General features: G+C 47.4%; 1 protein-coding gene across 1 annotated transcript in view; it reads right to left on the bottom strand.

The window, feature by feature from the left end:
• Window positions 1-23,714, bottom strand: part of LOC144728825 (potassium channel subfamily K member 13-like) — a 33,502-nt gene extending 9,788 nt beyond the window's left edge. The window contains exon 1 of the mRNA XM_078608507.1: window positions 23,187-23,714. Coding sequence (XP_078464633.1) covers window positions 23,187-23,577 — 391 coding nt within the window. The 5' untranslated portion in view covers window positions 23,578-23,714. The remainder of the gene's footprint in view (window positions 1-23,186) is intronic.
• Window positions 23,715-27,368: the final 3,654 nt, after the last annotated feature.

Genomic DNA, 27,368 nt, shown 5'->3' with positions numbered 1-27,368 from the left:
TATATATCCCTGTAGTTACTTATGACAACAAAAACATTTTTCGTAAGCCCAGCTTACATTTACAGTATCAATATACCTACAAGGCTAAAACTCTGTGCTAATTTACTTTTTGAACCTTCTAATGCTCTCCGGTCAGAGTCGTCATTGTTAGTTGTTACCCAACTATAGTGACGCTTCTAATCACGTGGTTTCGTCTGCACGCGCTACAAGCACGTGCTGTTGTGTTCGTCGCTGCTCGTGTTTTTATAGTCGCTGATTTAGTAAAAATTGTCTGGTGTTTAAGCTACAATATTGTGGTAATTAGTATGTGTGAACCTATATCAATAACTTTTTTAGAGAATTAAGCAGTAATTAAAGGAAATATCGTAATTTAAAGGTCTCATTAAAATGTTGCTAGTTGCTTTCGTCACAACTATTGCCATTACATTAAGCGATGTACGGGAGTTACGATTTACGAGTAAAATTATCACAAAATCCACGACTAAGGATTCTGTATGGTCTGGTACGGGCGGAGGTCCATGAGGGGTGACACCACGAGTGACCGCACTGGGTGACACCCACCCTATTAATGCCACCGCGTGTGGTACACTGTTTAGTTTCTATAATTCAAGTCTCAAATCTGAGCAACCAATCTAGGCCGAGTAGCAGCGAGTCTCGCGGTGCTTAATTATAATTAATACTCAATTGCCCGATGATGCTGGATGCAATTACCAGCGAAACGTCGTACTCAAAAATTGTAAATGTTGTGGTTTCACGCTTCAACACACCGGTGTGGGCTAAAGCAGTGAACTATTTGTCTTTTGTCAACGTGACACTTTTTTACTGATTGGCCGTGTCGGGTGGTGGAGGTTTACGACACATTGATAAATAACGCGATCTAAACCCAAAAACGTTGATTATGAATAATATTGGTCGCGAAAGCCTGCCACGTGTTAAACTCATTATTAAACCACCAGCCTTCGAACGCAACGGCGGCGATCAGGCACGGAGACTCTCTGCTTGCTACCCGGGGCTTGTGCCGCAGTGTTCCTGCTGCTGCTGCTACTGCTGCAGCCACTTGTACCAGTACCGCTTTGCCTGCTGCCCTGACTATCACCGCCGCTGCCGTAGCTGCTTCAACAACAACCGCTCCTGCTGCAGCTGCAGCTGCTACTTGCCCTGCTGCTGCTGATGCTGCTGCTGATGCCGCGACCTGCACGGCGGTTGCCGGGCGACGCGGGGAGGAGGGTTTTGGCTTCGTGCGTTCGGCCTCGTGTGGAGGGGTCGCCGCTCCAACGGGGCGCCGCCACTCCAGAGGCGCGCTAAGTACCCGGCCCGCCCATGACGCAGCTAATAAGGCGGCACAGCTGTCCTCTACAGCGCCCGGGTGTTTGTTGTTTTGGCGCGGTTCACCATAGTTCACTCAGCTCACGGGGGGGTAGCACATGGGGCAGCCCAGGGGGGCAGTCCAGGGGGGCAGCCCACGGGGGGTAGCACATGGGGCAGTCCAGAGGGGCAGTTCAGGGGGGCAGAACAGGGGGGCAGCCCAGGGGGGCAGTCCAGGGGGGCAGAACAGGGGGGCAGCCCAGGGGGGCAGCCCAGGAGGGCAGAACAGGGGGGTAGAACAGGGGGGCAGCCCAGGGGGGCAGCCCAGGGGGGCAGAACAGGGGGGCAGTCCAGGGGGGCAGCCCACGGGGGGTAGCACATGGGGCAGCCCAGGGTTGCAGTTCAGGCGGGCAGCCCAGGGGGCAGGTCAGGGGGGCAGTCCAGGGGGGCAGAACAGGGGGGTAGTTCAGGGGGGCAGAACAGGGGGGCAGCTCAAGTGGGCAGCCCAGGGGGGCAGCTCAAGGGGGCAGCCAGGACTCCACGCACAGCACGATTGGATTCACAGAACGGTCCGATCACTCCGGACGCATCGTCTCAGAGTGGCGGGGGCGTGCGCGTAACTGCGTGGCGACGAGGAGGAGGCGGTGTTGTCGTCATCGTCGTTAGGAGGCTGTGGTCTATCCACTGCTGGATGAAGGGCTCGTTTCGCGCAGTGCCTGTCACCCAGCCCGGGCAGGGGCTTCAGAATACCGCTTGAATGCAACTGCTGATGAAGACGCTGTGCAAATGTCGCGGGCGTGTGCGTCACTGGGTAACAAGGAGGCGAGTCTTGTCATAATCGTTATGAGGCATGGTCTATCGACTGCTGGATGAAGGGCGCTACCAACATCATGTTGGCCAGCAGCGTTATATTTCACCACGCTGGTCATTGCGGATTGCTGAATGGAGTCGCCCGGATATCACTCGCCGTGGTCAGGACTCGAACTCTGGTGCCAGGTTCTTGCGATGACACAATCCCTTTCTCCTCCTGTACTTAGGATCCGGCCTCGTCGCTCCGTCTCCACGGTTCTCGTTCTCGTGGGCGTGCCACTCGCTTCTCGTCCTGCCCACGTCTGCGTGTATTTTCTTTCTTTCACAGTTAATATGCCGTCTCAAATTGCAATATATTTCCAGATCCGTGTGTTCCGCTCTCTGTTCTCTCAGCATGAATGCAAGCGTCCATCACCCATTTCTTAAAAAAAAATATTTTTTGCGTTTAGTTTGTTGTCCTTGAACCTCCGCACCTCCGATGAGCACGGTTGGCCACGTAACGATGCGAAAGAAGTTCAACATACGCGCATCGCACTTTTTTTTCTTATTGTTCCATTACGTGTGTCAGTGTCCATTGGGTGGCACTCGGCAAAAGCAATCTCAGAAAATAGTGAAAGCCCCAAATTGCTTGAGATGCCCTCGTTTTGTGAAAAACGACCAGGGAAGAACCAATTATCAACTCGAATTCAAATCGTAATCAGCATCAAAACGCGAATTAATCTCTCTCGTCCTCATCTTGTTTTGTATCTCTCTCGTCTCATCGAACTCCATATTTGTCTCTTGTCCACATCTCTCTGGTTTCACTGCGTCTGTCTCATCTCTACCTCGCTGTGATTTTATAAATTGAATGTGGCGGGGGGGTCACACAGACATCATTTCTGCCTTGAGCCCCCAATGGTCCAGCACCGCCACTGTGCACCTGCCCGTTTGTGGGCGAGTGGTGGCATAGCGGTTAGCGCACTGCGTCCCAGCCACGACCGATAGCAGTGACACCGTGGTCGACTCAGCCTTAAATGAGTACTTGGTGCGTTGTTTTAGACATCAGCACTGGCCACCCCCCACCACCAACCCCCGCGTGTGCCGTCCTGACCTTCATCGGCGATGCCACTCGCTAACAGCACTTGCCCCCAACATTTTGTCAAGGGCGCTACACGGGGCATCTTTGTCTTTGTGTGAGCGGGCGCGTGTTTGCTTGCGGCCAGCGTGTCATTACAGCCGATGTTGTCATTAGAGCGGAGCGGCTCCCAATCGGGACGTGGCCGTGAGTTCATATCTGCCTGTCCGACATCAGGCTTAGTCCGGTCTCTGTCTTTGCCTGCGGTCGATAATGTTATCGCCACACGGTGGGAAAGGCATTTTGAGGTCATCCCGTAGACGGATATCAGCTGCGATTCGTCGCCTCCGTTTCAACTTGCGTCCAACGGTTAGCACCTTCACCGCAGGTGATGCGAAGCCATCCCCCTGGCTTCCTCGGCGGGGCTCGAATAGCGTAAAAAAACGTACACTCGCTGTTCCATGCACCCAGATAAGGTTTGATATGAAAACGTTAGATGTGGGGCGATTATTGTACTGGTTTGTAAGCGATTGCTATTGATCAATTAGTCAATAACACGTCCCAACCCTGATCATACACCATCCCAAGCCGGAGACACAGTGAGAGTTTACCCTTTGAATAAAGAGAGACCATTAACAATTCTTAATTTATTCTTGGTTCTTTCGGTAAAGTCACGTAGAAGGGAAATAATAGAATAATACAATATATTTTGTTTTATATTTGTATTATTTTGTTATTTCCCTTCTACAAATATATTGTTTTATATTTGTATTATTTTATTATTTCCCTTCTACGTGACTTTACCGAAAGAACCAATAATATGAATCCTTGCAGTCACGAAAGCTTTGAATCAAAATTTAAAATTCCTTATTTGTTTTAGTTATTGCTGTATCATTGTTCTTCTATCCATATTCTCTAGAGATTGTGCGGGGCTCCAGAGAGTAAGACGTACCCCACGTTTACACGCGGTGTCCATAAAGCTATACAAATCTGATATCACACGCGATGTCCATAAAGCTATACAAATCTGATATCACACGCGGTGTCCATAAAGCTATACAAATCTGATATCACACGCGGTGTCCATAAAGCTATACAAATCTGATATCACACGCGGTGTCCATAAAGCTATACAAATCTGATATCACACGCGGTGTCCATAAAGCTATACAAATCTGATATCACACGCGGTGTCCATAAAGCTATACAAATCTGATATCACACGCGGTGTCCATAAAGCTATACAAATCTGATATCACACGCGGTGTCCATAAAGCTATACAAATCTGATATCACACGCGGTGTCCATAAAGCTATACAAATCTGACATCACACACGCACACTACACACCTACCAGATGGTATAAGACGCACCCCTTAAATTCGTTTTTAAATGCACGGCGGCGGGGGGTTGGGGGGATAGATGCGTCTTATAATCGAGAAAATACGGTCATTTATAAGTTAGGGGGTGCAGCAGCGGTGAAGTGGTTCACACAGTGTAGCATGAACCCAGAGCGCATTATTCCAACGATTCGCAAATGTGGCCGGTTACAATTTTGATGCTAAACAGCCGATTATTTATGATAACTACACTTGCAATTGCGTTTCCCATCGTATGTTCTTGTCTGTTGACAGAGTGTAATAGTCAACCTCTGTCCGTTGAATGTTTCTGTAACTTAATTTTTGTAATTGTGCAATTATCAGTTTAAAAAAAAGAACCTGACAGAGCCAACTTCGGTTACAGGGATTTTTATTTCATTTTACATTGATGTTTTTGTGCAATTCTTGCGAATTCTCACGTAACGCCGTTTTGGTTATAGTGTTTGTGTATTTTCTCCATCGCCGCACTTTTTTGTGTTTTTGCTGTTATCATTTTAGTGACTCCGGTTAAATGCAAACTTCGACTCTGTCATTGTCTCTCGAGCATCTCGCCTCGTTCAACAAAATAAACCTTGAAACTTGAACCCAGTTATCGGAGTTCTATTCCTGTCCACGGCTGACATCGGCAGCCAGCGATATCTGAACCGGCCCTTCACCAGCCCGAACTGACCGGCATGGTGAAGTATGGCCAAACAACCTCTAAAACCAACACGGCGTGGGGCGGTTTTCATACAGCAATGTATTGACAGGGGTCTTGTTTTGATTTAAAGCTTTCGTGACTGGTAAAGTCACGTAGAAGGGACATAATAAAATAACAAAAATATTATTATTAATACAAATATTAGTATTTCCCTTCTACGTGACTTTACCGAAAGAACGAAGAATATGGGTCTTTTTCGATTTAAAGCTTTCGTGACTGCAGGGATTCATATTCTTGGTTCTTTCGGTAAAGTCACGTAGAAGGGAAATAACAAAATAATAAAAACATTGTTATTAATACAAATATTAGTATTTCCCTTCTACGTGACTTTACCGAAAGAACCAATAATAGGGGTCTTGTTGTTATGAATGCGACTGCATTTATTCTCTCCGAAACGCGACTCACAATCTCGTCTCTACACCAAGGAAGCCCGCACCGTGGCCACTGCCAGACGAAGTTTCTCCGCAGCAGCCCACGCCGTCTGGAACGCGGCCACCACCACCACCACAATCATCCTCCTCGTCCCCACTGCTGCTGCACTTTCACGGCAGCTGCAGGGGTTCAATTAACGCCGACGGTTTAAGAAGAGAACGATTAAAAGGCCCCACATCTCCGCGCGGACTTTGACCACCTCCGTGCCCCAGAGTCACGGTGAATTATGTCCGTGGAATATTGCACGTGATATACATTCATTCCGTTTTAGTGGCTGGAGTGGTTTTTATGTATTTATTTCAATCGCTGTGAAGTCCTGTGTGAATGGCGCCTTATAAAATAAAAGTTTGAGTTTGTAGTAGTATTATTATGATGATGATGATGGACACCGACGGTGGACATATTTATGTTGTAGTCAATGAGGTCGTCACAGATGATGCCTCTGATGTCATCATTGTGATTATCATCGAACACATCCATCTATCAGAAATGAGTGGGGATAGGTAGATCCATAATCGGGATTATACGTACGAAATGCAAAACAAACCCCACGTTAATCTTCCACCTGTCAGATGACTAATTTGGAATTAAACACCGTACTCACTTAAGAATTGGGATCACAGAGCCGGTTTTTATTATTATTATTAAGACGCTGCTGCACTAAATTGTTGCGTAAGCTTGAGGTTTAAGCACAGCATTAAGGTATTATTCAGGCTCGATTCCATTTATCATATTTCATACACTTTCCCCTATCTCTCCCCAATCACCTCAATCATCACATTTTGACTCGTCCAAACCAATCGAAATTCCATCACTTTCTCAAGGACAAAAGAGATGAGCAGGATTACACTGAGCATGACAACTCGGTGACTCTGAAGGTATGTATGTTGAACTTCTTTCGCACCGTACGTAACCAACCGTGCTAATCGGAGGTGCGGGGGAAGGACAACAAACTAAACACAAAAATCAGTTCTAAAAAAGTAAACTTTCAATCGAGATTATTTAAAAGTACATAGCTCCAGTGGCTTCCCAATATCGCGAAGAAGAGCGTTCCAGACGGCCGCAAGAGCGCATATGAGAGCGCCCGTTATGCACTGACCGCTTCAATATCTGCACATGGTCAAAGAGTGAAGGTAAAGGCACAGCCTTGCAATTGCTTGACCATCCACTGCTGGCGGAAGCACGCCCACTCGAGGGAGCTTTAGAGAGCCCATCTCGAGGATATACCTTGGCCTACTTTTCCACGCCGATCAGACGTCTTTGAAGAGATGAAAGGGAGCCACCCACACTTTACCCCGTCGCAAGCGGCCTGTAGATTTGACGAGCTACGGTGTACCCATTTCAACCGCTCGGCGGAGAGAGGCAGGCAGGGAGGGATCACGGTTTTAAGCCTACGCAGCAGCGTCACTCAAAATCTGCTTCGGACATCGAGGTCTCAAACTGTCACAGCCTCACGTCGGATCGCCGCTGTCGCGTGGAACTCTACCACTTTGCACATCCGCCACATCAAATGCGCTTCTGACTTTTAAGAAACATCGAAAGGCCTCTCTCTATCAGTGTCTGGCTCAGGGCTTGCGAGCAGCCCTGAGCTTGGCTCCGCGCCTCTGAGTTGTCGACTTGTCTGCAAAAATCTGGCGCGTTATGAATGTGAACATTATTTAAAAAAATATATATATTGCACCATTATTGCAACTTTCAAGCCGGTGGATTGAACCAGTCCAGTGTGCCAACCATTAACCACCATGGCAGCGTACCATCAATGGTATTGTGTATGACCCCATCATTCATTCATTCCATGCTTGTTTATGTACTTTTTCAGTTTGGTTTTCCATTTTTTTTATTGACCGTGTTTGTAAGCCGTGTCATAGCTGGTAGGATGCATTGATTGAACACAACAACAAGGATCGGTGAACATACACAAGTAAAATTTTGATTTAAAGCTTTCGTGACTGCAGGGATTCATATTCTTGGTTCTTTCGGTAAAGTTACGTAGAAGGGAAATAATAAAATAATAAAAATATTAAACACGACGTTTCGACTGCAACACAAGCAATCATCATCAGGTGTGAATTCCACAGCAACACAATTTCATGCCTGATGATGATTGCTTGTGTTGCAGTCGAAACGTTGTGAGAATTTTATTGTTTATTATTTGTATTATTTTATTATTTCCATTCTACGTGACTTTTACCGAAAGAACCAAGAAGACTACAGCTTGGGGAGGCCTTAGTCCAGCAGTGGATTGATCATGCCCGATGATGATGATGATGATGCATTGGATGTGCCTTGGCAGATGAATTCAAATATTGATGACATTTGTTCCCATGTGGATCGCTAATTTTTCTTTGTTGAGTCATTTAAATCGTGTTTTATTGTCCGTGACGTATAAGTGCCCCACGGGAGAATGCTTGGTAGTGTGAGAGTTATATCAACATTTTCGGGAAAACAATCTAATTGACAAAACTGAGAAAATAAAATATGCAATCCAGAGTAAAAATTGCGGAAATATATTTGCATAAATACATATTTGCAATGTACACACAATACCATTTATTTTGATTGCGCGGTTCGTTAAATCACCACAATATTTGTTGAATTAGGAACTCATACAATCCCAACTCCTATAACCCCCGAGTCCTCGCGCTCTCCTTCAGTTCAATCAAACCCCACGTCCTTTATTTAACCGGTCCAGTCAATGTCATGATCTCTTTCGAGATAGGGACCCACGGTGTCATCGTAGTTACACAGGTAACGTCATTTTGGTTTACTGTTTCAGGGTATGCCGTTGGTTCACGAGTGCCTAGACTTCAAGACCCTCAATAGATTCTAGATTTGAAGCTTTCGTGACTGCAAGGATTCATATTCTTAGGTTTTTTCGGTAAAATCACGTAGGTAAAAAATTCAAATTAATAAAAGTAAAATAAAATTATATTTTTTATTTTACTTGTATTAATTTTTTAATTAATACAAGTAAAATAAATATTAAATAAAGACATTTTTTTCTTAAATTTTTTTACATTAAAATTTACATTTTTGTGACTTTATCGAAAAAACCTAAGAATGTGAACCCTCAATAGAGTCGCTAGCGCCTCCCCTGTCTCCCAAGGTCCCTCCCTCCCCACGCAGCTCTCTGCTTCCGGTCAACTGTTGCGCAAAGGTAGGTCGCTCCTTCTCATATGCTGGCCCCACGGTCTGGACCCACCCACCTCCAGCCTCCCAGACATCCGTGCTGTTGATTCCCTGCTCCTGTTCGAGTCCAGGCTCTAAGTCTCAGCCATTCCTCTTCTGCCATGCCTGTGACCGACTGCTTCTTCTGTATAAAAAAAAAACAAAGTAACATATCCAGGCCTATTTTCGCCATAATAGGCGTCATCCTCGTGTGTCCGGCGTCTTGAGATGCGGTTGCCTTTGCTATTATCATCATCATCAGCCACGACCTATCCACTGCTGGATGATGCCACCCCGTGCCGTCGCCATCTCTCACAGCAACCTGCAGTGGACCAGTCCACCGAGCCACACAGAGGGGAGGCGGGCTAGTCGCTTCAATGTCTCCCCTGTGTACATCCCCACAAAGGCATTCCGTTACGTTGCTCGGGCTGGTGCTCTGGCTGAACAAATGGCTGTGTTTTTTTGTACGAAAAACTAATTTCTTCAGATTGAAAACTAATTTCTTCAGATTGAAAACGAATTTTTTCGGATTGAAAACTCGTTTCTTCGGATTGAAAACTCGTTTCTTCAGATTGAAAACGTATTACTTCCGATTGAAAACTAATTTCTTCAGATTGAAAACTCATTTCTTCAGATTGCAAACTAATTTCTTCAGAATGAAAACTAATTTCTTCAGATTGAAAACTAATTTCTTCAGAATGAAAACTAGTTTCTTCAGATTGAAAACGTATTACTTCCGATTGAAAACTCATTTTTTTCAGATTGACAACTAATTTCTTCAGATTGAAAACGAATTTCTTCAGATTGAAAAAAATATTTTTCGGGAAAACTAATTCCTTGAGAATTTCTTGCTGTTGTTGTGTTGAGCATTTGTTTAGAACGTCCTTTTGTGTTTGGTTTCTTGTCCTTCCCTCGCACATCCGATTAGCACGGTCAGCTATGTACCGTGCGAAAGAAGTTCACATCCATATCATTGTTAGCATCTCATTTTAAAATGACTCAAACTTGTTTATCTAAACTTTTCAAATTTCACCGGTGCACCATTTGCCACCACCGCTGCTGCTGAGCAGCGTTTGATTTGATGAAAAATAAAAATAGCGTTTACCCTGTCTAGCTATAAAAGAGGTGTACAAATGTTCAAACACAAACTACTGCATGTACCCTTTGCAAGGCATCATGTCTGCATGGACCATAAATAAGTGTGACAAAACATGCAAACAGACGTGTCACCAAGAATCCTGGCAATAAGGCCTCCCAAATATATAGCGTCTCATTTGTTGATGCCTTCTCGATTTTCACCCTTCCTTTCCCGACTTGTCCCCCCCCCCCTCACCCCCTCCATACGCCACAACTCTTTCTTCCCCTCGTCCATATCTCTTTCTTATTATCGCCTTTCCTTTATAATCATTCTCCGCTGTTTCGCTTTTCAAAGCTGCGAGGGGGGGGGGGGGGACTGCCTACCCTGGCTATGACTCCTAGAGGTTGCATAACCTGATGCCTTTCGCTGGTTCTCATTTGTTGTCGTTGAAATGCGAGAGAGAAAAAAAGCCAATTTGAAAGATATGCAGGGCACTGCGATGAATTTGTATTCTTAGAGGGAGACCAGTATCGTGATTCATGATTTAAAATTCGTAACAAGCCTGCACCCGGTGATAATGAGTAAGCACACATTGGAATGGAACTGCACAGTTGGTAATTTTGTCACGTGATCGTCCGCTTAAATGTGACGTGTGCTGACAGTGTGCGCTAATTTCCAGGAGGTGCTGTGCGGTGTGAACGCGCAGATGTTGCATATCTCGGGAATGAGGACACTTGGGTGCCCACGGTGGCGAGGAGACGTTCACTACCTCGCCTGGTATGCAGGAGGTCGTGGGTTCGATCCCAACCTGACGCCTGCTGCTGTATATTTGGAGTTTGCGTCTCTGTCTCATCATCATCATCATCATCACGGTGGCTAGGATATGTTAACTACCTCGCTTGGTCTACAGGAGGTCGTGGGTTCGATCCCAACCCTCACGCCTGCTGCTATATATTCGGAGTTTGCGTCTCTCTCTCTCTCTCCCCGTGGTGGCGTGGATCTTTCTCCGGGTCCTCCGGTTTTTACCTCCACATTTAGAAACATGCATTTAGAGTATTTGGCTGGTGTACATTTCCATATTGATAAGCCACTTCGTTGTGCTATCATTTGTGGCCAGGTCGCTTCTGGAAAAGAGCTACATAGCTTTGATTAGTAATAGATTGTACAAACTGTCTTGCGTGGGAAGAAAATGACACCCACTGAGCGTGGAAAGTGGATTCGGGGGAAAATGCTGACATGTTGAGCACATCCATAATACAGTGAGGGAAAAAGTATTTGATCCCCTGCTGATTTTGGATGTTTGCCCACTGACAAAGAAATGATAAGTCTATAATTTTAATGGTAGGTTTATTTGAACAGTGAGAGACAGAATAACAACAACACAATCCAGAAAAACGCATATAATTTTTTTAATAAATTGATTTGCATTATAATGAGGGAAATAAGTATTTGACTCCCTCTCAATCAGAAAGATTTCTGGCTCCCAGGTGTCTTTTATACAGGTAACGAGCTGAGATTAGGAGCACACTCTTAAAGGGAGTGCTCCTAATATCAGCTTGTTACCTGTATAAAAGACACCTGTTCACAGAAGCAATCAATCAATCAGATTCCAAACTCTCCACCATGGCCAAGACCAAAGAGCTTTCCAAGGATGTCAGGGACAAGATTGTAGACCTTCACAAGGCTGGAATAGGCTACAAGACCATCGCCAAGCAGCTTGGTGATAAGGTGACAACAGTTGGTGCGATTATTCGCAAATGGACGAAACACAAAAGAACTGTCAATCTCCCTCGGCCTGGGGCTCCATGCAAGATCTCACCTCGTGGAGTTGCAATGATCATGAGAACGGTGAGGAATCAGCCCAGAACTACACGGGAGGATCTTGTCAATGATCTCAAGGCAGCTGGGACTATAGTCACCAAGAAAACAGTTGGTAACACACTACACCGTGAAGGACTGAAATCCTGCAGCGCCCGCAAGGTCCCCCTGCTCAAGAAAGCACATATACATGCCCGTCTGAAGTTTGCCAATGAACATTTGAATGATTCAGAGGACAACTGGGTGAAAGTGTTGCGGTCAGATGAGACCAAAATGGAGCTCTTTGGCATAAACTCAACTCGTCGTGTTTGGAGGAGGAGGAATGCTGCCTATGACCCCAAGAATACCATCCCCACCGTCAAACATGGAGGTGGAAACATTATGCTTTGGGGGTGTTTTTCTGCTAAGGGGACAAGACAACTTCACCGCATCAAAGGGACGATGGACGGGGCCATGTACCGTCAAATCTTGGGTGAGAACCTCCTTCCCTCCGCCAGGCCATTAAAAATGGGTCGTGGATGGGTATTCCAGCATGACAATGATCCAAAACACACAGCCAAGGCAACAAAGGAGTGGCTCAAGAAGAAGCACATTAAGGTCCTGGAGTGGCCTAGCCAGTCTCCAGACATTAATCCCATAGAAAATATGTGGAGGGAGCTGAAGGTTCGAGTTGCCAAACGTCAGCCTCGAAACCTTAATGACTTAGAGAAGATCTGCAAAGAGGAGTGAAACAAAATTCCTCCTGAGATGTGTGCAAACCTGGTGGCCAACTACAAGAAACGTCTGACCTCTGTGATTGCCAACAAGGGTTTTGCCACCGAGTACTAAGTCATGTTTTGCAGAGGGGTCAAATACTTATTTCCCTCATTAAAATGCAAATCAATTTGTAACATTTTTGACATGCGTTTTTTTTGTTGTTGTTGTTGTTCTGTCTCTCACTGTTCAAATAAACCTACCATTACAATTATAGACTGATCATTTCTTTGTCAGTGGGCAAACGTACAAAATCAGCAGGGGATCAAATACTTTTTTCCCTCACTGTAGAGGCTTTTTTTGCGGTTAGATTGCGTAAATATATAAGTGTGTCGTTAAAACCCGCCACCACCCGACACAGCCAACTAGTAAGGGTTGTCAGCTGAACAAAACGTGCCAATCCGTCACTAGTTCAGCACTAGTGTGTAGTGTATTGTGTAGTGTATTGTGTAGTGTATAGTGTAGTGTACTAGTACAGCACACCGGAGTGTTGGAGAGCCAAGCCACAACATTTATAATCCGAGTACGACGTTTCGCCAATAATTACAACTAGCTTCATCAGGCGGCAGCCAGATATATTGAGCAAAATTTAGCAACACACATTTTAGTTTTTGTACAGACAGCTGGGTCAAGTCTCTCCCTATGCCGCGTCGTGGGTCACGGAGGTGAACTTCACTGCACTGGCCAAGTGCGGGCTGGTCTAGTGGGGGGGGAGGGGGGGGGGGCAGAGCCCAGGACCAGTTCAGACTTCACTCGCCACTGACGGGTTCGTCCGTATCCAGGTATCCAAGTCCGTGCGCAGGGGCTTGGAAGCGCAGTGCGCCGACTGCTGTGCCACCGCTCCACCTCCACCCGAGTGTGTTCTTGAAGGTGCAAACAGCACGTACACCTCATTGTTTACAATCGTGGTGTCTCCAGCCTCAAACAAGCGAGTTTGTCCACGGCAATGAGCACTGCTTGGGTTGACCCCACCGCTTGCAGTATGACCTTTGAAACCTCACAACTGTCACTCATGCACTCTAAACCACGGGGTCATCCGACCAGACACCTCCAAAACAATCTCGGCACAGGGAAGGCTTCCTTCTGGCAAATGAGGCCCCGCCGTAATGGCAGTCACGACTCGGCTCAGGCTTGGCTCCGCCACCGAAACTGTTGTTTGAAAGGTGAAGCGAAGAACGAAACGGGAGGAGGAGTTCTCCACAAATCTGGCTGTCGCCTCGCGATGCTGATTGTAATTACTGGCGAAACGTCAGTGAAGGCAAATTTAAAGAAGTGAGTCTTCGGAACAGATTTAAATAGCCCTTAAACAACTCCGATTGACTTATTGCCAATAGCGCAGCCTCCCATTGTTTGGGAGCTGCGCCGGTAGTACATCGTAGTTCATGTTGTTTATGTCGTTAATTGTGAAAATTCGGTCACAGTTCCTATGATCACTGTTTCATTGCTTTTATGGCTTTATTGTGGTGATTTCGAAAACGTTTTTTGGTTTGGCCATGTTTGTTTGTTGTAGTACGGAGTTCGACTGATGGCCTTAATCTAAGTTGTCTTGTGGTTGTTGTTGTTTGACTTGTATCCCACTGGGATTTTTGCACACAGCGTTGATGTACGGTGGTTTTTGTGGAATATTTAGCTGTCTTTACTTGGATTTTCTGTTTGCACATAGTCACTTTAAGATGTTTTCTTGTTCATGTTTTTGTTTTTTTGTTTGTTGCGGTTGCACCCGATTCAAGAGCCGAATGGCTCACAGGGCTATACCAAATAAATGAACTTGAACTTGACTCATCACACCAGGAGCAGAGCCACGATCTCAGAGTACTTAAAATAAGGCGATCTGAAGATGTCAGGGACATCGTTGAAGTTTCAAACTTTAATTAGCTCCTGCAAATGTTGTGGGGCTAACCCACCGAGGACCTTGTAGGTCAGCATTAGGATCTTATTATTCACTGGACGCCAATGCAGAGACATGAGAACAGGTGTGGTGTGCTCGCGAAACTGTGCGCACGTAGCAGCTGCATTCTCAGTTTCGGTTTCATTTATTTGGTTTTACCCTGTGAGCCATTCGGCTCTTGATTCGGGTGCAACCGCAACAAACAATAACATTACAAGATACATTTAAAATTTACTGCACGCAAATTTAAACAACCCCTAGAAAAACAATTACATCTTCCAGAAGAAGCACCATTTGTTTATGCTGCGTACAAAAAAATGTGCAAAAATCCCAGTTTGATGTTATATCACAATAACAATCACAATACAATCTAGATTAATATTATAAGTATAACTCCAAACATTCTGACCAAGCTGGAGTCTGCCCGGCACCTTACCCAGAATCCCGAAGCGTAATGCGTTGTTGCAGTGATACTGCAACAACGGGAGAAGACAAAATCAGCCGGGCAATATGTCTAAGGGGCAAGGACAAAAGTTCGAACCACCCGAGATAAATGTTGCTGAAACTCTTTCGCACCGTACGTAGCCAACAGTGCTAATCGGAGGTTGCAAAATGCGCCTCAAAGGATCGGGACTGGTCAAACCGAACCACCAACATTTCGTGAGAAACGTAGCCCCGTGTGGAACGACTTCCCCAAGTGACCAAGTGTGACTGCGACGATGATGCGACAGTAACGAGGCGCGACTGTTTATAAGAAAGGCGTGAGAATGACGGTGACGTGGCCTCGAGGAAGCGCGCGCGCGTGCGTCGCTCGTTGCAGAGGATCGCGGCTTGTCAGCGGCGGGCCGCCCTGGTTAATACGGAGTGTGCAGCAACCGAAAAGCCACACGCGGTCTGCCTCACGGCTGGCGTTAAAGATCACGTGAGGTCATTCGGAGAGGAGTGGGCCGTCGCCGTCGCCTACGTCATGGTAGAAATGTCGTCACGTGGGTTTCATTGCTCGCAATCGTACTCGGTTGGGATCAGGCATAGCGTGCGTCGCAACCCTGACTTCTGAAACTTGGCAGGTAGCTTCCTGAAAGCGAGTCACGAGACTCGGTGAGGCTCTCCTGGCTAAACAAGGGCAATGTCCGTGTCTTCAACAGCTGCACGTGATAGCGTACTGATCGTGAACACGGTCCAACCAGCAAGAGCTTTAGTAATTGCACAAATTGTAATGGAGAGACTGCGACTGGAATAATTACACCGAGAGAGAGAGAGGGAGGGAGGAGCGAAGATGAAACACGTGCTTCGGAGGACGCACGCGAGTTTTGAGACGTCACGTTGACGATTGTGAAAGGTGTACGTGGACCTGGGCGGTAGTGTAGCGGTTAGCGCACCACGATACAAGCCGGGCGACCCACGTTCTATTGCCACTCACGGCCAACAGTGACTTATCTGAACCGGTCCTGGGCCCTCCCCTAGGTCGACTCAGCCTCAAATGAGTACCTGGTGCGGTGCGTAAAAAAAACATCGCCAATAGGCATAGAAAGGCGGCTGGGCGTGGTGCTGGCCACCATCCCCCTGGTGTGCCGTTTCGGCCGTCATAGGTGCCTCGCTAACAGCACTTGCCCCAATCGTCTGTTAAGGCTCTACGGGGGATCTTTGTCTTTTGTGGACCTGGGCGGGGGTGACGGCCACTGGTCGAGACTCATGAAGGAGTGGCAGCCAAAGGACGGAACGCACCGGGAAGGACGTCTCTCATCGTGGACGCACATTGATGAGTTCGGCAGGAGCATGGAATCGGGGGGGAGGGGGAGGTGGCCGCGGCTTTGGAAGGCCTTCATCCAGCAGTGAAAAGATCATGGCTGCTGCTGCTGATTGATGATCTCGTATGAGCAATTCATTTTCAGAATGAACTACAGACGTTATAGTTGAAGGCTTAATTTGGGTTGCTAGGGACTTAAATTGCCTACATGATACTGACACAGTGATTAAATAATGGTAATAATGATGATGTATTGCATTGTGGCAGCGTATGATGACATTCTTTGGTTGGTCTATACTTAGACGGGTGGAGGATATTAGGAACAAACGAATGTCCTACTTGTGTTGTGTTTTTTTTTTAAATCACGCAGCACATTTTGTCCCAAGTTAATATTTGTGCGAGTGCAATGGATTCGGCAATGTAACCGAATTAGCAGAAGCACGTGTTTTAAAAGTGTTGTCGAACCCGAGGAACCTGTGTTCACTTTCCAGCCACGGGCACGGCGGCAACACGTTGGCTCGGTGGCCTTGTGGGTCAGCCAGTGATGTCGAGATGGACCAATTACACTGGTAAATAAAAAAAATACCTCTTTTTCTGGCCTGGATTTTTGCAGCTGTTTTAGACTAGTTTCAGGGTGCTGATTCCAAATCTGATCTCAGATTTGCTCTATCACATCTCATTTTTATGCAATTGGCATACCCCATTTTCATTGATTTTATCCGAAATTAACTCTGTCCCTTATGATTGCAAGTTGTTGCGAGTCAGTGACTGCTTTAGTGTTAAAATATTGTGCTGTGTTTTTAGGATAGTGTGTTTATAATATCATTTTATGTAGATATCCACATTTATTTAATATTTTTCTTCTGCAGTTTTTATTGAAAATGCAATATTTGATATCTCAAAAACCTGATGTAATAGACAAAAACTGATGCCAGATTTGGAATCAGCACCCCAAAATAACCTTAAACCCGTTGGAATACCTTATGCCAGAAAAAGTGTGTTGACCAGTGTTAGCAGCCAAGCAAGCCACGTGAAACCATCTTACTCGGGCGCATTGCTGCGTCGCTTTTCGTTATCGAATCCAATAATTGTTTGCCGGCGCTGCTGCTGCTGCTGCTGGACTAGCAGTTGTGCACAAGCACAGAAACGCGATAAAAACTCAACACTTTCGTCATTAACACCGTGGCATTCAAATGGAAAAAATATATATATAGAAATAGGTGACATTGCACTTTTGAGTTGTTTTATTTTTCATTATCAAATTCAGTTTTCCTAAAGCATTGCCTCCTCGCTTGTCTTGATAGCAGTCGACTTTCAGTAACTGGGTATAAACACACGTACTCCACACCCACGTGTTGAGCAGTTATGCTCCTCTGACAGACATTGCAGTTAATATATCACGGCTGCTGCTGCTGTTGTTGTTGCTGATGGCAACGATGATGATGATGAAGTCATTGAAAGGAACTTCACAAATGTTCTGACTGTGCGAAGCATCAATTCCTAGCTGAAGGTCAAGGTGAAAAGGCCATCACGGAAAATGATGTCGATTCCACCACAGCCTGCCACGGCTTCATTCCTTCTGCCAGGTCTAAATTGGCAGCGATTAGATGCAACGTTGATCGTACGACAATGCTCCTTACATGCAGAATTTAATTAGCACCATGTTCTTAATATTTTAATGTTTCTATATTAAAAAAAAACGGCTTCCTTTCGACAATGCTCGGTCAATGCATTCAGTACGACGTCACTGGCTCTGTGACATCAAATCCCGGCAGGAAATCACTGGGCAGCTTTAGTGATTTTAAATCCCGGTGGGGATCGTGTTTAACACTTAACGGTGCACGCATGTCATTCGTGCACGTGCCTTTATTCTAATATACTCCATATGTGTCGCTCTGTGCATGTGTGAAACATGCCCGTGGAGTGTGTGTGTGTGTGGCTAATGGAAGCAGAGGGCATGGCGAAGAGGATCACCCCTTACGGAGACGGGGCAACGAGATTAGTTGGGGTGCGTGAGCGGGACGGATGTTGTCATCGCAGGACCGTGATGAATGTCGACGGCAAGGGAAGCAGGCATTCATCCAGCAGTGGATAGACCAAGGATAATGATGACTGGAGATGTATTCAATCAAATACCACTGTGCTTTCGAATAAATATCTCATAGAGATGCTTTCCCACCTGATGACGGACGCTTGTGTTGCGCCCGAAACGTCGTGATTTAATTTATTTTCTACCTACGTGACTTTACCGAAAGAACCAAAGAGTATGGATTCCTGCAGTCACGAAAGCTTGAAATCAAGATTCAAGTCAATATTATCCCAAATCGATGAAAAACCTCAATTGAGAAGGGAGAAAAAAATGTGTGTTCAGGATGAAACAATATTAAATGTCACACGCCAAAAATGTATATTTTGCACTCAATCAGGTTGATTTTCAAAGCTGAGACAATAGACTGAGCTGTGGCGCAGTGGTTCGAACACTGCACAATCAACCTGGCCACATGCGTTCAATTCCCGGCCAAGGTTACATCCGTGGGGCGAGCGATTATCCGTCGTAGTTCCTGGACTCCCTGATCTCTTAACCAAGCCGCACTGGCCAAGCGTGGTGAAGCAGGATTTAAGCAACTCTCACGAACGACACGGCATGAGGTGGTTTGACCATACTTCACCACCACGAAAAATTGTGTGGGGAGAGGCCGTTATTCAGGAGTGGATTGGCATGGGGCTTTAAATTATACATAAATTGTGTTCATAATGTGGTTTCTCAGCCAAGACTTCTCCCCAGCATCTCTTACAAGTGCAACCTGCTTAATAATAAATGAATGCATTTATTTACACGAATCGGGGCCATATTGAGAAAATGTTGAAAACAACATCATGTTTATAATGTGTGTCTACACTCGTGTCTGGTTTTGCTCGACCTTAACCGTGCCTCTAACACTTTCAGGCTATACCCGGGACAGTCTGTGAATTGGAATCTGTGTTCGGGTGGCAGAAATTCATTCGCACTGAGATCTGGTCCGGGATTTGTTGAACTAATATCACAGCATACTGGCACAACTTTATTCAGACCCTGGCTGACTGAGAAATATGTGCGGGTTCGCTCTGTGGAAAATGTGGCAACCATATGCATGTATGCCAAATACGAATAGCTTGTGCCCTTTAGATGTAACCATATTTACACTGCGTGCATAACCGGTGGGTGGCTTGACCCACTCTCCGTCGGCTTTAGCGTCTCACGCCCCACGGGAGGGGAATTACTCGGTTCACTGACAACGGGGATTTATTTAAGTGATAAGCACGAGAACTAAGGCAACGTACAACTTTAGGCTGACCCTGCCATTTAAGTTAAAAAACAAAAAAACACAATCAGCCTTCAGAATATTCAGATATTTGCTTGTCTTGAACCAACGCTGCTGACGTGATGGCCTCCCAGAATGCCGTGCAGCAGCTGGGATTCGTAAGAAATTATTTCCTTATTTATTCGGAGGGACGGATGATTTGTAAAGGAGACATATTCTCGGCTTGTTTATAATCTCCACAACGACGCGAACGATGATTCGGGATCGACGTTTGGCGGACACAAAGTCGTAACATGTCGCGTGTCAGATGTTTATTCTGCACTTATAAAAGCACAGAACGTATACGCGTTCCAAAGTTCAGCTTCTTGGGCTAGAACATCACCACAGTTTAAACTCACCCGGTTCACTGAGTCACGCCAATATTAATTAGCTACAAACTTAGCGCCCGTAACCCAAGACGAACCCAGCATGCGCCCAATCGCGTCAGTACTCAAAAGCTAAGCAGGTCTCAGCCTGGATAGTGCCTGGATGGGCAACCACCCCTCCATGAAACGTGCGTCTATTTGCTGCTGCTGGGCAACGTTGTCAGCAAAGGGCAGTGCAGCAAAATCCATTGTATTGCACTCATGCTCCAAGGTCTTCTATGCTCCCCGCCTTCAAGCCGCACTACTTTTACTGACCACGGGGGAAAAGATGACCACGTGACTCCCAACCCCGCCATGACCGATACCTCTTTGGGTAACGGTCTTTGTCCGGCCGTGTCATTGTCTGACCGTGTCTTTGTCTGACCGTGTCTTTGTCTGGCCGTGTCATTGTCTGACCGTGTTTTTGTCTGACCGTGTCATTGTCTGACCGTGTCTTTGTCTGGCCGTGTCATTGTCTGACCGTGTCTTTGTCTGACCGTGTCTTTGTCTGGCTGTGTCATTGTCTGACCGTGTTTTTGTCTGACCGTGTCATTGTCTGACCGTGTCTTTGTCTGGCCGTGTCATTGTCTGACCGTGTCTTTGTCTGACCGTGTCTTTGTCTGGCCGTGTCATTGTCTGACCGTGTTTTTGTCTGACCGTGTCATTGTCTGACCGTGTCTTTGTCTGGCCGTGTCATTGTCTGACCGTGTCTTTGTCTGACCGTGTCTTTGTCTGGCCGTGTCATTGTCTGACCGTGTTTTTGTCTGACCGTGTCATTGTCTGACCGTGTCTTTGTCTGGCCGTGTCATTGTCTGACCGTGTCTTTGTCTGACCGTGTCTTTGTCTGGCCGTGTCATTGTCTGACCGTGTTTTTGTCTGACCGTGTCATTGTCTGACCGTGTCTTTGTCTGGCCGTGTCATTGTCTGACCGTGTCTTTGTCTGACCGTGTCTTTGTCTGGCCGTGTCATTGTCTGGCCGTGTCATTGTCTGGCCGTGTCATTGTCTGGCAGTGTCATTATCTGACCGTGTCTTTGTCCGGCCGTGTCTTTGTCTGACCGTGTCTTTGTCTGGCCGTGTCATTGTCTGGCAGTGTCATTATCTGACCGTGTCTTTGTCCGGCCGTGTCTTTGTCTGGCAGTGTCTTTGTCTGGCCGTGTCATTGTCTGGCCGTGTCATTGTCTGGCCGTGTCTATGTCTATGTCTGACCGTGTCTTTGTCTGACCGTGTCTTTGTCTGGCCGTGTCATTGTCTGGCCGTGTCATTGTCTGGCCATGTCATTGTCTGGCCGTGTCATTGTCTGGCCGTGTCATTATCTGACCGTGTCTTTGTCTGACCGTGTCTTTGTCTGGCCGTGTCATTGTCTGGTCGTGTCATTATCTGACCGTGTCTTTGTTTGACCGTGTCTTTGTCTGGCCATGTCATTGTCTGGCCGTGTCATTGTCTGGCCGTGTCATTATCTGACCGTGTCTTTGTCTGACCGTGTCTTTGTCTGGCCGTGTCATTGTCTGGCCGTGTCATTATCTGACCGTGTCTTTGTTTGACCGTGTCTTTGTCTGGCCATGTCATTGTCTGGCCGTGTCATTGTCTGGCCGTGTCATTATCTGACCGTGTCTTTGTCTGACCGTGTCTTTGTCTGGCCGTGTCATTGTCTGGCCGTGTCATTATCTGACCGTGTCTTTGTCTGACCGTGTCTTTGTCTGGCCATGTCATTGTCTGGCCGTGTCATTGTCTGGCCGTGTCATTATCTGACCGTGTCTTTGTCTGACCGTGTCTTTGTCTGGCCGTGTCATTGTCTGGCCGTGTCATTATCTGACCGTGTCTTTGTTTGACCGTGTCTTTGTCTGGCCGTGTCATTATCTGACCGTGTCTTTGTCTGGCCGTGTCATTATCTGACCGTGTCTTTGTCTGGCCGTGTCATTGTCTGGCCGTGTTATTGTCTGACCGTGTCATTGTCTGAACGTGTCTTTGTCTCCTTTCCCCCTCGCCCGGTGCCCACCCCGGAATTCCCCGGGTGGTCTCACGCCTCCACGAGGCCTTCTCACGGCACGCGCTGGCCGGCAGCCAAACTCTAACGCCGTGGTTCCTTAACCTTTACTGCAGCCTTACGTGCACCCCCCATTGGTTCACAATCGTTAAACATTAATACTGTTAACACACACATGGGTTTGATGAAACAAAGTATTCGTGCCTACCTGCCCCTGCTTAATTTGTGTTTCGACCATTTACCTTCTAAACAAAAATATTATCTGGCTATGTCTCGCACTCCCTAAGTCAAGAACCACCGCTCGAACGACTGACTCCTGACACTGACGGAGGAAATCGAACGCAATGCTTACAAGAGCACACAGCAGGACGTTGTCAAGACGCACGCTTGGAATTACGCGCGGATCAGGGTGAGACCACACTGAAATCGGAGACATCACATTTGGCGATCGTGACGTCTAACTGGGCTTTTTGTCTCCTCAATATGTTTCTGGAAGATCCCCGCTACGCTTGCTTGGAACCTGAATTATTGTCGTAAGGCACTACCACTAGGACACAATGTACATGTATCCATAATAATCCTTTTAGATTTAAAGCTTTCGTGACAGCAGGGATCCATCTTCTTGGTTCTTTCGGTAAAGTCACGTAGAATGGAAATAAAAAAATAAAAATAAAAAAACATAATAAAATAATTCTCACGACGTTTCGGCCACAACGCAAGCAGCCGTCCTCGGGTGGAGAACAGGTCTGTCGAGAAGACAGAGTCTGAAGTCTATTATGTTTTATTTTTATTATTTTATTATTTCCATTCTACGTGACTTTACCGAAAGAACCAAGAACATACTAATCCTATTGCTAGTATCGTCTCATATCTTCCTATTTAGGATTTATCCAAACTACGAGGCCAAAAATAGGACGAGATGGATGCGGCTTTTCAACTCTAACCATGCCTACTCTTAGTTCTTTCGGTAAAGTCACGTAGGTAAAAAATGAAATTAAAATTAATAAAATAAAATAAAAATCACGACGTTTCGGAGGCAACACAAGTCTCCGTCATCAGGTGGGATCGTCACAGCCAGCTGTGACGGTCCCACCTGGCTGTGACGGTCCCACCTGATGACGGAGACTTGTGTTGCCTCGGAAACGTCGTGATTTTTATTATTTTATTCTTATTAAATTTAATTACATTTTTTTACCTACGTGACTTTACCGAAAGAACTAAAGAGTATGAATCCTTGCAGTCACGAAAGCTTCAAATCTAGAATATAACCATGCCGTGCCGCTAGTACCGAACCGCCATGGCGCTGCAAACGAATCGCCGCAAGACACCGCCGCCGCCGCGTGTGACATGGAGCGCAGCTCACCGATGGTGGTCACCACTGTGCCTACAAAGTAGAAGGCTCCCGAAAAATCCCAGCGGGGCTTCAGCTCGTCGGCACCGACCGCGGCTTGCAGGCTGGCCGCCTCGTAGTCCCGGAGCAACTCCTCCATGGCGACGGCGCTCACGCCGTGAGTCCTGGTGAAGTTGCTCAGCCTGCTGCACCAGCGTCGCCGGGCCTCCTCCTCGGCGGGTCGCTCCAGAGCCGAGAAGACCGCGGCTCCGAAGAGCATGTAGCACACGATGAGCAGCGCAAGGAGGGCGAAGCGTGCGTTGTCTTCACACACGGGGCTCCCACCACCACCACCAGCAGCACCAGCAGCGCAATCGCCTCCTCCTCCTCCACCTCCTCCTGCTCCTCCGCCGTGGGCGGGCATGTTACGTTGGACCCCGGCGAGCAGTCAACGTTCATGAGGACGAGGAGTCGGCAGGGTCGATCACTATCGCTATCTCGCGGGTGCTCACTCGCTCTCCCCCCGCGGGACACTTCTCCCAGCACGGCGGAAAGAGAGAGAGAGAGTGAGTGTGTGTGTTATTAAGGGGGAGGCGCGCGAATGATACTGTCGAGCGACAACAGAGACTGCCAGTGAGACAGACAGTCAGAGAGGCTGCGCCCCCCCCCTCTCCACCCCCCCCCCCCCCCGCCCTGGACACACACTGTTGTGGAAGTGCGCTGGGTGTAGTGCCGACAGACGATACAGCCCTTTCTCCTCCCCTTCCCACCCCACCGATGCAACAGGCGAGTACCGTAGGTCCCGTGCGCGTGTGCCGTCGCCGCCGCAGCCGCCGCTGTTGCAGCACGATGTCTACCCGTTGCCTTCAATCTCCACGGCCTCAGGTCTCCTTACAGGGAGCGCGCTGCGAGCCTCCATGATCCGAGGCGGCCTCGCTTGCTGCGCCCTCTGAGAGTGGCAGACCGCGAGCTGCGCGCATCGCACGCGGCAGGAGCCGAGGCGCTGTCCACTGGAGCTGTGGTGCTGAAAGTTGCGACGCCCGTCCATCCAACACTCCCACCTCTCCTCCTCCTCCTCCTCCACCCCCCACCACCACCGCCGCCACCGCCGCCGCCGCCGCCTCCGCTCCAGACCACCACAGCCTTAGGAACGCCATCACCCCCCATCACTGCCACGACCCCCACCACTACCAGCAGCAGCAGCAGCAGCTTATTTCGGCGGTGCCCACATATCTGGCCTCATACGCGCAGTTTTGCTCGCGTGATGCGGAGCTGTCGAATTGTCGTGCTGTACTTACTTACTTACGTAGCAGGGTTTGGAATTAGCCTTTACAAATGATACTGGGGCTGGTCCTTCGCTATTCTCGAACCTTTACACAGACACCTAAGCACATACCCCTAACTTTAAAAAATGTACCTTTCCCCACCAATGCAAAGTCTAACCCTGATCTTTACACCGACCGAACAGAGCGCCGTCCCCATTCAGCGATGTTAACGCGCAGCGACGTTCGTGTTCGAATGCCTTTGTCCATTAAGCAGTTTGAAGCAACTGAACGCACCGTTTACTGCTCGAAAGAGGTTTGATTGGCCGCGAGGAGGTAACGCGGGTTCGTGAATGAGGGCAATCACACAACCGCATGTGCGCCGTCACGTTCGGCCGTCGAATGGGTTAACTCTTGGATGGCGAATGAATAGCCTCCGTGTGTGTGCGCGGCGCGCGATCACGCGAAGACAAAGGCCCCCCGTATAGCCTGTAACAGACTGTTGGGGCAAGTGTTGTTTGCGAACACCCATGAAGGCTAGAACGGCACACGAGGGGGTGGGTGGCCAGCAACCACGCCCAGCCGTCTTTGTCTCCCCAGTATTAATAGCACCAATAATCTGTTTAAGGCTATAAGGCGTATATCTCTGTCTTTGTGCGCGTCCACACACATGCACGCGCAGAAGTGAAACGTAATTTTAAGATACATCTGCAGTTTAGGGGCTGACAAAACATCGCATGGCTTGGTGGCCATCCATGCCTCTCCCGCGTGTTATCCAGTTACGCTGAATAAAATCTAAAACCCCTAACAAACTGACGGACCATATCTCCATCGCTGCCATTTATTGAAGCCTATTATTGCCAATTTACGTCGTATTTGTGATAATCAAGGACGTGTTAAAATATACTTGGAGTCCTTGGAGGAGCATAAAGCAATTCAATCTCCACATCAAGCAATGGCTCTTCACAATTCACTCTAATTTCTTTGGCTTTGTGTGCACGTACCTAAAGGGTTCGTTGCATAGCTGATGAACCACCAAAGGCACTACTGATGTTCCCTAATCACATGCATTCACATTACCGCCTGTCCTGTACATCAGCTGTTATTTGGCCAATGAACGCATCCATAAATCCATACAAAGCTTAGCCATAATTGATATTTGTTTTCAGGGAAAAGAAACATCGGTTGACGATTTATACAATTAAAATTGCAATTTAAAACAACTCTTACCGTACGATTGCCAATGTTTTTCGGAAGACCACTGTATACCGCGGGTACATCAATTAAACGTCTGACATCATTGGTTGAGACTATGACAACCCACGCTCCTTGCAACAGGACAATTACGCTGGCAATTTAATTTCATTTTGTATACATATTGCCAAAGCTGGATGGGTTTCAGAAAGCATTGTGTACTCCGAACAAGGGACATGTGAGGAATCATTTGTAGGGTTAAAGGTGCACACAGCAACGTGCATGACTGCACGCTGCTGTTGGTCATTAAATTCAGCATTCATTTTTTGTGGCTTTAGATACAGTGGTCATGGGCGTTTAAAAATAAACAGAATCTCTAATTGTGGTCCAGGAATCAGCACTTGATAGTAATTGGCAGATGTCAATGTAATGCGTTGGTAACATCGCTTGCACGCTGCAGATACCTTGTTCACGGCTGTAATCCTGCGCTGTTGAGGCCAGGGTTGGTGCATCACACAAATGTTGTGAAACTCCCTTCCCGTGGACATCGACGAGGTGCAGGCTCGCTGGGAGAAGGCAAGTGGAGTAATGACGATCCGTATCGAACTCTACTGGGATAGAGTGCCGCTCTCATGCGTGCGAGGGTTTTCTATGGGTGCTCCGAGTTTCAACCACACGTACGAAATGGCTTAAAACAGCTTGAAATAAAATAAATAAACCTAATGCAGGACCCTCTTGAAAAGTAGTCCTACGAATCAGTGTGGTTCTCCTCGACAAGGACTTGCATCCCACTGGGATATTTGCACAGTGTGGGTGTACGGTGATTTTTCTGCAATATTTTGCTGTCTTTTTTTGGATTTTCTGTTTGCACATAGTCACTTTAAGATGTTTTCTTGTTCATGTTTTTGTTTTTTGTTTGTTGCGGTTGCACCCGATTCAAGAGCCGAGTAGCTCACAGGGCTATACCTAATCAATGAACTTTACACTTTGACAAATGAGAGAATTGCAACAATTACCAATGGAAAATCAAAGCACATGCCACAGCGTGAGCGTGGTGAGCAACTTTGAACAATGGGGCTGCTCGTGAACTCTCCGCTGTTACCAATCCCCCCCCCACCGCTCCAGCAAGCGTCGTGTTCCAATGTCATACCACGTCGTCCTTATTAATGTAGGACAGGTCATGCGTGGATAAAATTCCAATTCCCTTGGCTGTCTAGAGGGACGTTCGTGGAATGCGGGCTCTCAGAATGGGATGCGCACACGAGTATCCACGGCCCTCCACCACCTCGCATCATTTCAATCTTACCTCCTTAAGCCGAGTGCGATTGTGGGGGAGAGGCAACACGCATAAAAATGTCACGTGGGATGACGGCTATAATCTCCTTGCTCGAGTTTAAAACATCTCGCCAAATCATTGTTTTTTTTTTGTTTCTTTAAAGGCCAGAGTGCGTGCGTGTGCGTGAATGCCCCCAGCTTGTTGCCATGGACATTCGTGGGCAACGCTAACGCGTGGAGTTTGAGTGGCGCGAACACCCCCTCCCAACCCCCCGCCCCGCCCTTGACCCCCGGTGCATCGTCGTCCAAGTCCTACGGACCGAGAGATTCTCCGTCGAGTTCACGGCGGAGAAGTTTCCACGAACGAACCGCGGTTGCCGCTCGGCGACTCTCGCGTTTCGTTGGGATGCGGGCACCGGCGAAGCGCGGGCCGCACACCCGCGCGGTCAAACCGCTCCTCGCTCCCGCCGCCTCCGACGCGAGC

Source organism: Lampetra planeri, chromosome 30 (assembly GCF_965212315.1).
Source record: "Lampetra planeri chromosome 30, kcLamPlan1.2.h2, whole genome shotgun sequence".
In the NCBI taxonomy this organism is placed as follows: Eukaryota; Metazoa; Chordata; class Hyperoartia; order Petromyzontiformes; family Petromyzontidae; genus Lampetra; species Lampetra planeri.
This window is presented reverse-complemented; position numbering and strand designations above follow the sequence as displayed.